Source organism: Geospiza fortis, unplaced genomic scaffold (assembly GCF_000277835.1).
Source record: "Geospiza fortis unplaced genomic scaffold, GeoFor_1.0 scaffold61, whole genome shotgun sequence".
NCBI classification, from domain to species: domain Eukaryota; kingdom Metazoa; phylum Chordata; class Aves; order Passeriformes; family Thraupidae; genus Geospiza; species Geospiza fortis.
Genome location: NW_005054430.1, coordinates 1,266,557 through 1,278,660, shown reverse-complemented (window position 1 = coordinate 1,278,660; position 12,104 = coordinate 1,266,557). Strand labels below are relative to the sequence as shown.

The 12,104-nt window shown below is 54.0% G+C and overlaps 1 protein-coding gene across 1 annotated transcript in view; it reads right to left on the bottom strand.

Annotated features, from left to right (window-relative positions):
• Window positions 1-12,104, bottom strand: part of NRF1 (nuclear respiratory factor 1) — a 49,004-nt gene that overhangs the window by 848 nt on the left and 36,052 nt on the right. Inside the window, exon 10 of the mRNA XM_031061893.1 lies at window positions 7,610-7,666. Coding sequence (XP_030917753.1) covers window positions 7,610-7,666 — 57 coding nt within the window. The remainder of the gene's footprint in view (window positions 1-7,609; window positions 7,667-12,104) is intronic.

The following is a 12,104-nucleotide window of genomic DNA, read 5'->3' as shown; positions in this document are numbered from 1 at the left end:
TGGGAATGTTCCCCTGGAGCAGGGAAGGCTCCAGGGAGAGCTTCCAGCACATTGCAGGGCCTGCAGGGGCTCCAGGAGAGCTGCAGAGGGACTGGGGCCAAGGCCTGCAGGGACAGCACCCAGGGAATGGCTCCCACTGCCAGAGGGCAGGCATGGATGGCATCTTGGCAATGAGGAATTCCTGGCTGGGCTGGGATTGCATCCCTGCAATGTCCAAGGTTGGATGGGGTTTGGAGCACCCTGGGATATTTCAAGGTGTCCTTGCCCATGGTTCAGGTTGGAACTGGATGATCTCTGAAGTTCCTTCCCACCCAAACCACGCCATGACTCTATCCGTGAAAAGCAGCAATCAGGAAGGAAACTTTGGGACTTTAGAACTTCAGGAAGTGGCTCCCCCAGCTGTGTCCAGGCTGGGGGGATGCTCTGTGCCTTGGTGGCCTCGCTGAGCTGGATCTGCCCTCCCTGGAGCCAGCGGGACGGGAGCAGGGGTGGGATGGGGCTGAGATGGGTGGCAGCACCTTGGGGCCCACACCCCGGGGCTGTGCAGCTCCAGGGAGGCAATAAGGATGAGGGGGAAAGAAATAACGTCATTTTCGGAGGAGGAACCCAGCCCAGCCATGTTTTGGGGTGGTACAGAGGGAGCTGCTCAGCCAAACCCATCAGGCTGAGTTTTCCCACCCCACAGCCCACCAGGGATCCCCCACTGGTGAGAAACACGCTCTTCACATGTTTCCCACTTGATATGCCCAGAACTGGGAACTGTGGGGCTGAGGAAGGGATAAATTTGGCTTCTCCCGTCCCCTGTAACTCTGCAGGTCACCCCACAGTGGCACGTGAGAGGATCCCATTGCTGTGCATCCATGAAGCCCGTCCAACACAATTCCCTTCCTCCTGCTCCCTCCCCATCCCAGCCAGGTCCTTCTGCCCTCACAGGGAAAGGGCAGCAAGCCCTGGCCAAGCCCAACCTGCTCCTGGCACTGCCCCAGGCTCTCACAGTGTGTATTAAGGAGGAAGTTTTTCACACAAAGAGTGGTCAAATACTGGAATCATCTACCCAGGGAGGTGGTGGAGTCACCATCCCTTGATGTCTTTAAAAAAAGACTGGATCTGGCACTTGGTGCCATGATCTAGTTGAGGTGTTAGAAGATGGATTGGACTCGATGATCTTAAAGGTCTCTTCCAACCTAGAAATTCTGTGATTCTGTGATTCTGTGATGTGACACATAGAACAGAGAAAGGAAAGCAATCCCCCTTTCTCAGCCCTTCTCCAACCATGGATGGGTCCAAAAATTAGAAACAGCTTTTCCCAAGGCTGGCCCAGCTGCTGGAATGGATCAGATGCCTCCAGGCTGAGGATGGAGCTGGCAAAGCTTCAGGCTGGGGGGAAAACGCCGCGGTGCCAAAGGCGAGTCCTGGTGAGCCAGGAAACACCAACCAAGGTGACAACAAAACCCCTGAGGGTCACTGTGATGTGAACGGTGGAAAGAGGTGCAAAAAACAGCAATGAGCTCTCAAGAGAGCTGGGCAGGGCAGGGGGATGGCAAATCCTGCAGGCTGGGAGGAGGAACTCCATTGGTGTTATCCCTGTGCCCACCTCCACCTCTGGCTTGGCCAAGGGGGATTTGGACAAGCGAGGCAATTTAGACATTTCAGAAACTACCCACACCTCTGCTGGGGGAAAAACCAGCTTTTTGAGGTCAGCAAATGCTTCCAACAGCAGCAGCAGCACGGGATGGATGGGCAGCCCTGCCAGGACACCAGGCTTCCGAGCGAGGCTTTCCCGAAAAAGCAGCGCAATCCCTTTGGGCTGAGGAGCAGAGCTCTGCCCCGCCAAGGGCACTGCTTTGGTAACAGAGGCAGCTCTGTGTCCTTGGATAACTCTGTGTGCAGACAGGAAAGCTTAGGAGTTAATCGTGCTGACCAGGTGGGTGACCCCGGCGCTGCCTCTGCCCTCCCTCGGGGTCCGGGGCTGGGAATGTTCCTGATCCCCCAGACTCAGGGGTCCTGGCCGCCTTCCCAGGCCCAGCCAAGGAATTGCTTCCCTGCTTGGCTGCTCAGCACCAGCTCCCACAGAGGCACAGAGTCAGGAGGAGGTTCCCAGCTCCCTCTGCTCAATTTGGGCATTTCAGGAACAGAAGAAATGAGCAAACAGAGCTCAGGCTCAGCCCTGCTGAAGGAAATCTCCGAGCAGACCCCTCGGGGGAACGCAGCACATCCCAGTTTAGGCAAGAGCTGGAGCTCTGGCCTGGGATGCACCTCAAATCCCCGCTCCAGACCAACAAGCCAACTAAGCCCTTTGGGTTACTTGGGTTGTTAACCCAGAGGAGATCAAACATGGACAGCCCAGGCAGCAGAGCCACCATCACCCCCATGGGCCACAGACGGCGTGAGGTGCAAGCCTCCGTGCTGCCCAAACCTGCCCAAACCGGGCACTGGCGAGCCCTGGGCGTGTTTGGGAAGGGTGAGCTAGTTCAGCCAGGGCTTGGCCGAGCCTGGGCAGCTCTGGGAGCTCCTGGGAAGTCTCGGCGAGAGGCGGCGCGGATCCCGCTCTGCTCCGCGTGGGATTAGCACAAATCGCCTCAGCAGATGACGTGGTGGCCCTTCCTGCCAGGGGTGGTGACAAAGCAGAGCAAGAGAGGGCTGCAAAGTCTGCTGTGCATTAGAGCAGAGCTGATCGCCCTTGGGAGAGAGACGATTAAAGCACTGAGATGCTGTAATCAGGTCTGGGATTGGCCCCGCGCTGCATCTGCTCAGACCCGCGCCCTGATTAGCCCTAATCTAGCTGGCATATGTTAATCTAAAGCATGGATTTCAGACCCTTTCAATTGTATTAAAAACAGGAAATCCATTAGACAAAAAAAAAACCAACAAACCCCAAACCCAACCAGCCCCAAACCAACTCCTCGAGTCTTTGGGAAATACATTTCTGCAAAGAAAGTGGAGCGGGGCTGCGAGGAACGGGGCAGGCAGGGAACGGGATCCCAGCGGAACCTGAGGCTGCTCAGAGCAAATCCTGCCTTGGAGGGCACAGGAACGGGGCAGGCAGGGAACGGGATCCCAGCGGAACCTGAGGCTGCTCAGAGCAAATCCTGCCTGGCAGGGCCAGCAGCAGAGGGGATGGATCACACACAGAGCAGCACAGACCGTGCCCACGGGCTCCCAGGGAGATGCAGGCAGCCTGTGCCTTTGCTTCCCCGCCATGAAGCCCCCAAAAAGCCCCTGCTGTCCTCAGCAGGGGTGAGGAGCCAGCTGCAGGCAGCTGGGGATGGTGGGAACCTCTCAGCACCCTTGTGCTTGAGGGAAGAGTCCAAGAGCGGAGTTTATGGCTCTACAGGTTGAGATGTCACAAGGAACACTGCTGGGCTAGAGGAGGAGTGGGGACACAAGTCTGGGGTCACGAGGCAGCACAGAACTGTTGCTCCTGGGAGTTCTTTTATGGCACAAAATGGAAAATGCACAAGGACTTGAGCCACCACCTTGGGGCCCCTCAGAGAGCACAGGACATTGTCTGGTTTGGAGCAAGGCAAAATGATGAAAACCCAGATGAAAATCCTGATGAAAGCCCAGAACCTCAACTGCTGCTGCTGCTATTGGGGATCCTTGCTCCAGAGGCCAAGGCTGACGCTTGCTCTGGTTTCTTGGGCACCAAAGGCCCAAGTGCTGCAAGCTGTGAGCACTGCAGGGTCAGGAGTGAGCGACCTCACCAGTCCCTCAGCCCCTGGTTCAGCACCAAATGGAAAAGGCTCAAAAAAGGGGAATTTTCCACCGGACTTTCTCGGCTGTGGACGTGCAACTCCTTCAGAGGAGTTTGTTTCCATCAGCCCTGGGGGGAAACCAGAGCAAGCTGTGCTGAGCACCGTCCTGCTGAGGCCTTTCGTGGCAGATACTCCTGCACCTTCTCCTTCCCCTCTCTGGAGGCAGGGGCTGAGGAATCCAGCCGAAATCCCTGTGCTCAGGAATGCACTGCAGGGCTCACAGGGCAGCAGACACCATCTCATCACCAGCTCCCTGCAGAGCCAAGGGTGACTTCTGAAGATGTCCTGAAGAATTCTTGTCAATGGTTCAGAATGAGTAATTTTAATACACAAAAAACTCCCAAAACCAAGCCAGAAGACCTCCGAAAAATGAAATGTTTGCCCTTGGTGGGCAGCACAACGGAAGGGCACTGGGTATGCTTTGATCTCCATTCCCAGGTGTAAAACATCAAGGCTGATGCAGGTAGGCAGGGAATAATCATCTTTTCTGATTGCTTTCCCCCCAGTAAGACACGAGTTTGAAGTGCAGTGTGGAAACCTGCACTTAGGAGGTGGAAAAACTCCCAGATGACAGCTGAACACAAGGTTGGTGAAGCTCTGGAGCAGAGTCTCCATCACTGGAGGTGTTTTAGAGGAAGTAAGACTGAGGCTGGCTCGGGAAAGGGGCTGGTCCTACAGAATCCTGGAGCAAAACCCATTGCTCTCCTCACCACCTGCACTTTTGGACACCACCTGGAGTGTTACTGCCCAGCACAAACGTTAAAGTGTCCCACAATTAATTTTTATGAGATGTTTCCTTTGCCTGGGAGCTGGGTTTGTGAAGATTTTAAAAAAAATTATCCCCTTGACCACCTCCCTTCTGGGGAACTGACTGGAGAAGACTTCAAGAGGTGGAGGAGGGGGACCATCAGTGGGTACCAGGGTGTATTTTCAGGGAGATAAACCAGTTTCTAACGAGGTCCAGCCACAGCAGCTGAAATCAGAGCTCTCAAAGCCAGGTGTTGCCCTGACAAATCCTGAAGTGCCAAACCAAACGTGTCCCTTGGGGCACGAGGTGCTGACACGACACCATGGAAGGGGTTTCACCCAAAGCCAGCCTCAGAAATAAAGCATTTCAGGAATCCCACCACACTCAGCAGCGGCAGAGGAGCAGAAGACATCTCCCAACACAGACACTTGGTTTAAGATAAGCTGAACTGAAAGCTCACCCTCCATCTTTTCCCACCTCAGCTGCAAGACCATCAGTGATTGACTCTGACATCTCTCAGGACAATAACTGGAAGGATTTTTCCCATCAGAAATGGCTCAGTGCCCCACCTCTGGAAGTGCCCAAGGCCAGCTTGGGCAGGGCTTGGGGCAGCCTGGGATAGTGGGAGGTGTGGCTGGAACAGGATGATCTTTGGTCCCTTCCAACCCAAGCTGGTCTGGATTCGGTGATGTTGACAAACCACAAAACCCCCATGCAGTGATGCAAGCTCTGAGAACTTCCCAGGCTCACAAGTCACAGCTCTTCCCCACAGAACCTCTGGGCCAGCCAGGTCAAAACGTGAAGGTTTCTCCACCAAATTATCTGCAAGAAGCTGCGGTCCTCATTCACGATCATCTGTCTTTACAGGAGCTACTCTGGTCAATAAAGAACAATTTAATGAGGCACCTGAGGCTTTGATATCGAAGATCAGTTAAGTTACATCATAGCCCTGACTTTTCCTTAGAAGGGAATAATGAGGAGATGAGATCCAACATTCCCACCCACAGCTGCACAGGATGCAGCCCTGGAGTCACTGCCTCCTTCCCTGCATCCACCACACCTCCAGGGCCTCATCTCATCTCTCAGACTGTCCCTGGGGCTCACCTGCCTGCTCAACATGCTCAGTGACTCCTTCTTTCCTGAGCTTTCCAAGGAATGCCTGGATGGGGCACTCGGGGCTCTGGGTTGGGGGACACAACTGGGACTTGGTGACCTTGGAGATCTTCTCCAACCTAACGGACCCAGAGTGGGGTTCTGGCTCCTCTGGATCTGCTGCAGGGAGTTTTCCCTCTCTGCTCTCTCAGGGCAGCAGGAGTTGCTGTCTCAGTGACCCACAAAGCCACTGGTTGATCCGGGACACCATGGGAATGGGACAGGTCAGGAGGCAACACCACATTTACACAGCTCAGTCTTCCTCCCACCCACTCAGCTTCAGCACAATGCTGGTATTTTGCAACAAGGCGGTGTTTTAAATGAAATCCAAACTTGAGGTTTGTCTCCAAATCTCGGTCGGGGACCAACCTTCCTTCCCTGGCTGGGAGCACCAGCATCTTTGGGACATTCCTGGTTTCTCCCTCCCTCTGAGGAGGGAAGGGCCAGGGCCCAGCCAAGACCTGAAACATCTTTGGCTTAATCTCCCTTATTTCTTCCAGGTCTTTTGTGGGGGCTTTGAGTTTCTGGGGTTTGTTTTGGACGTCTAGGGAGTTTCTGGACTTCTTTTAAGGTTGCAGCACGTTGAGACAAAAACCACAGGGCTGGAACTCCTGGTTGACAGGAATTGTCTCCTCTGGAGCCTCAGCACTTCCATGGAAAGAGGGAAATCCCAGTGAGCCAGCCTGATGCCCCTGGCACAGCAAAGACCCACAATCTGCAGCAGTGGTGACAAACGTGTCCTTCACCGGTGACACCAGTGCCATGGACTTGTCTTTGCAGCAAGGACAGTCCCAGGAGGAAAAAAACTTGCAGTGATGTTTAACATGGGAAACAATCTGAAATCCCAGCTTTTCCCTTTTTTTTTTTTTTTTTTTTTGGATGCAAAAACTCCCAAGAAAAGGGTGCTTGGGAAAAGCAGAACAGCAGTTTGGTGTCCTGGGGGTGGATTAGCTCCACACTTTTTTGCTTTGCCTTACCTGATGCCATCTGTCCCCTCCTCTCCCCTTCATGGGGTGAGTTTAGAGCTGGAGAACAGGCCCTGGGCATCACCTGAGGCAGAATTAAGCTGTCCCTGCTTAAACTCAGTCCTCACCTAGACCTGCCCCTCTAGTGCTGGGTCTCCAGGGCGTGGCACCTTAAACTGGAGTCCGTTTGTCACTAAGGAGAGGTGACAAACCCAGGGAGCATATCCACCTGTGGGAAGGAAGGTTTTTCCTGGGCTCCAGGGCTGGGAGCTTAGAGAATAACCCATCTAAGCCTCCGTGATGAGCTGGCTTTGGCGTGGACACACCTGAGAAGATTACAAGTCTATCGTGGTCAATCATCTCTACACGAAACACAGATAAAAATAGAGAAAGTCCAAACCCCGAAGGTCTGCTCCAGCTGGGCTCTGCTTCCCCCACGATCTGCTGGGTGTTGGCACAAAACAGGGGCAGACAGGGGTTATCTGTGCCCAGCTCCTCAGGAACTGGGGAGAGGAAACACCTCAGGATAAATCAGTCTGTCCCTCTCCTCAGCAATCAGGTGTTAAACCCATGAACGAGATTCTCAACAATCGCCTCAAAGGGATCCCTGGCAGATTTTGCCAAAAATATTTTGCTGACTGCCCAGTTATGCTTTTAACATCCCCAGGGGCTCTCCCAGAGGAAGAGCTGGATTCTTATCCTGCTTTTTTAAACAGCTTTTAGTGTCCTGTATTTTCCATTATTTTTTATTAATGGCTACTGTGTGAAGCATGGCAGGGCACCACCTGAAATCACACAACCATTTTTTATCACCTGAGTGAAATCACCACATCCCAAAGGCATTTCAACCCCAAACGGTGCCCAGGCACAAAAACCAGACAGACAGAGCCCCTTTAACCCCGAAAAAACACCAGGAGGGACCTAAAGGTCCGAGTGCAGAACCAGCTAAATCCCAACATTCCAAACTACCACCACAAAAATCCACTCACCTGATGAACCCCCTGCCACGTCCCACGTGCAACACGAATAGTCTGCTGCTAGCACGCCTGACAATGAAATGCAAGTGTAAAAGGGGAGATGCTACAGCTGGAGAGGGGGATTTAGTGGGGTGATTATTGTACTCGTAGGAAATGCATCCTTTGGTTTACTGGGTGAGTGCAAAAATTCGGTGCTCCCCACAGAAGCAGCACCCCGACATCAGGCAGAGCAACTGAGATATTTCTAATTCCGTACAGATCATGGAGTGTGTGAGTGGGAGGTGAAGTGGGAGGTAAGAATAAGGCACTGCCAGATATTTTACCAACATTTAGATGTTGAATTGGCCCGGAGAGGCCCACTGAGGAAAGTCTGCCGTGAAATCCATCACGGAGAAGCTCAGGCCACGTCCAACAAAGCTCTCCCACAGCTCCCACCGTGAGAGAGCAACGAGGAGCAGAAATGGCTGCCAAAGTGGAATTTCCACGTATCCCAGGAGCACGAGGCTGGGAAGTTCATGGAATCCAGGCACTCCTTGGGGCCTGGGAGGAGCTCCATGTGAACTGGAGGCTCGGGGGGCCTGGCAGGTTTCAGCGGGGCCGACGGATCACGAGCGAGCCCGGACGGACGCGGGCACATCCTACAGAGCGCCGAGCACATGGAGACATAAAGCAGCCATTGTGCTGGCAGAAAGGCAATCTGTAACCAGATAGGCCCTGGCTCCATCTAAAAGCCATTTTCCCAGCGTTTTTGCAGACTTGCTCCCCAGGAGCCTTCCCTGCCACAACAGGGTGCACATTCATGGCCAAGCGGCGGGTCCGACGCCTCGGGTAACCCCCCTGCCCCATCAGTGCCTCTGTGCCAGGGAACTCTGCGCTCCTAACCCAGCAGAGGTGGCTTGAGCCCCCCAGCAGAGCCTTTGGAGGAGGATAACCCCTTGGGAAGGCATTTGAAGCTTTACCTTGATATGGAAAGCTGCAGCTGTGGTGATCTGCTGGAGCTCACCGCACACTAGGTCCTGCCCAGCTACCAGGAGGTAAGTTTGGCTTTTTTCCTCAGGGGAAAAGGGGCTGGAAATGCACCTGAAGGCTCCTGTCTTTCCCTTCACCTCAAAGCACAGCCTCCAAATCCAACCAGAAGAGCACCCCTGCTGCAAACCAGCACATCCCCTCCTGGGCTTTGGCGTCCACAGCCTGTCCTTTACAGGACAAGGCACACATCTGGCACAGCTTCCCCCCAGGTAGGACGGACCTGGCCCATCCTCACCGAGGTAAGCAATAAATCACAGTGAAAACACGGCTCAGATGTGGAACTTTTCATGTAAAGAGCAAGTTTTTACAGTCCACATTCCTCCTTTTTTGTACACCACCGTCCCCCGCTGCCCGGCAGGGGAGATGGGCTCCCACCTCGCTCTCCTGAGAGTATTTATCCTTGGAATGCTGCTGCCTCTGGCAGATTCCTCCCTTTCAAACTCTGCACATCTGGTGCTAAGAACACAAAGTTTGGGCTCTGGCCTGGCGACTGAAGGCACAGAACTTTTGTGCTCCAACCACCCAGGCCTGGGCGTTGGAAGTGTCCTTTGCACACCAAGAGAAAGCAACGATGGGTGCACGGAGAAGGATGAGTTTGTTTTCCCAAAAAGGAGATTTCCAGCTGTTTTGTCCCTGTGGGTCTCACCCTGGATGTGCAAAGTGGAGATTTGTGGCACATGGACCTGCACAGACAGTGTCTGTGAGGAGAACCCAGCAGTGCAAGAGCCTGTCCTGCCCCTTCCCAGGCAGACAGAACAGGTTGGAAAATGAGAGAGCTGGGGCGGTGGTGGCTGGAGAATTATTTTTTTCTAATTTGCTGGGATGATTCAGGCCCAAATCCCCACAGCTCTGGCTCAGATGGGAGGCCCACAGGTGAGGAAGCACATCTCCAGCAGCAGCAAACACACAGAAACCCTAAAACCCAGCAGAGTCCAAGCTGGACTTCAAACCTCTTATTATGTAATTCCTATTTGGAAGTGCAACTCAAACTGGGTTTTTTTTGAGAGAACGCATCAGGAACCTCTGAGAAAGACATTTATAACTCAGAGCAATGGGAAATAACAGGGACCAAACTCACTGCTGGCTCTGACTGAGCAGAAACCCCCCTGGCTGCTGATCCCTGCCGCTTCAAAGGAGCTGAACATCCCCCATTGATGCCAGCAATAAAATTCCACTTCCATTAGCTCCATGTCCACCACTTAAAGGCAGCAGTCCCACTTTACACACCAATTAGAGCTCCCCTAATGCTTGGCAGTACAAAGCTTTGGGGTTTTTGGTTTTTTCCCCCACGGGAAGAGGTGGAAGGGAAGAGATCAGGCGGCTCAGGGGAGTAGCAGAGAGCCTTTCACTGCGAGGGCTCTGCTCAAATCTGCCCTCGGCCAGAGGAACAGATGGTCCCTCCCGAGGGCTGGGCTGTGGCTTACATGGAATAAGGGATTGTCTCAGGCCGCTGGTGGACAATTTACTGCAGCCACAAACACCCTGCTGGTGGTTTCTGCTCCAGAAACCCAGGGATTCCACGGCTACGAAGCAACTGCTGCCCACCTGATCCCAGGCACCTCATTCCTGCAGGGAACTGAGGGGAATTGCTGCCTGTGAGGTGCAGGAGCCTGGATCTCAGGCTAAAACCACCTGCTTTAGCTGTCATCAGCTCCTTGGACTTGTCAGCACCAGCACACACTCACTGAAACTCCCCTGGGAGGTTTGCAAGGTTAAAATCATGGGGGAAAAGGGAGATGGGGAAGTTCAGGGATCTGAACAACGAGGGGGTAAAGCCGCAGGGAAAGGAAGTTTGCTACAGTCTGTAAGCTGGGGATGGGAATGATAAACCCATGATTAATTTCAAACCAACGCCAAGCTAGTGCTCCCTCAGTCTGTATCTTCTCCAGGGCAGAACTGAATTTCCCATGGGCAGAGGGCAAAAAGTCCATTGAGGATCCCAGGAGCAGAAGAGGGTCCACATGAGCCACCAGAAAGCGTTACCCAGAGAGAGGAATTTCTACAACTGTGAGGGAATAAATTGTGCCAAAAAATACGGAGGGTGGGAGGCAGAAGTCAAATTCGGGCTTAAAAATGCCACTCGTGGTTTTGGAAAATATTCAGAGGAAAGCACTCGAGGAGAAATGGCTTTCTTAAAATTCTTGGAACCTGTTGTGCAGCTCCACGAGGGCTTCCAGGAGGAATCCTGGAAGTGAGGGCTCCTGCCCTGGCTTTTCAGGGATGGCTCCAGAGACACCCAGCGGGGCTGGGCTCGTGCAGCCTCTCCCGGTGTGTGTGGGGCAGGGAAAATAGGGCGATTGCCCGGAATCTTCCTGCACAGCTGTTTACCCTCCGAGGATTACTGCTGTCACATGAGCTGCTTTACAGCAAAGCCAAGCTGTCTCCACGAGCTGAGAAGGTCACTGGGAGACAGGGCCCTGCAGGGACAGACACATCACCCTCCTGTGCCTTCCCAAAGGGACGCCAGGCTGCGGGAAGGGCGTTCCTGACGCTCCCAGGGCAAGGCAAGGTGGTTCTGCCTCCTCCCCTCCGCTCAGCTGGAGTGCACATCACAGGAGGGATATCCCAGCGCTGAGCCGCTGCTCCACCAGGCTCCAAGCAAAGTGCTGGAAGCTGGAAGGGTCCTTATGGTGACAGATTTGCCTTCTCTTCCTCGGGTGCCCACCAGTGTTTGGGACAAAGCCACCCAATGGTCACCAGCCAAGGGACACCAAGGCGCAGCTGCATCTCTTCAGGCTCTTGTGCAATCTGCTGATGCCTCAAATAAGAGCCCGGGCTATCCCAGAGCAGGAAACGTCCTCCTCAATCCCAAATCTAAGGGCTGAACGCCAAGGAAGAGGAAAGAGGTTCACTTGGGAAAGCAGAAATCTGAAAGTTCAGTGCAGCCACTCAGGAAAATTCATTAAAGCCTCCCATGTTCCTCACTGTGCCAGGGCAGGGCTGGTGCACAAGGAAAACCTCTCTGCTCATAGGCTCGGGGGCTGCAGGACAGGGCTCTTTACTATGCCCCAGAGGCATGAGACAGATGGGGCTGTGCTTTTAGCCCTTAAAATCAGAGCCTGCTCCGGAGATCCAACGGGGAGGATAAATCCAGGCACCGAGTGAGCCCCTGGGTGTGCTCAGGGAAAAAGCAAAGGAGGAACTTGGGAGGTCAGAGCCTGCTGAGGAGGCAGCTGAGGCTCTCAGAAAAGAGGGGCTGAGCACTTTTCAAGGCAAAGGAAGCCAACAGCCGGCTGGAGTTTGGAGAAGTCCACGCAGGAAGTGGGGAAGGCACATTCCAGAGAGGAGCGGGGAGAGAGGGAGCACAGAAACCACAAGCGGCCCGCAGGGAGGAAACTTTGGTGTGAAACAAAAGGCCGGTCAACGAAGAGCCAGCAAAGCTCAGCGCAGGGAGCAGCCCCAGGGTGCAGGCAGGGCATTTCTCCTTCCCCGGGGCGCGGGGAGAGCTCCCAGAGCCCGGCTCATTTCCTAAGATGCC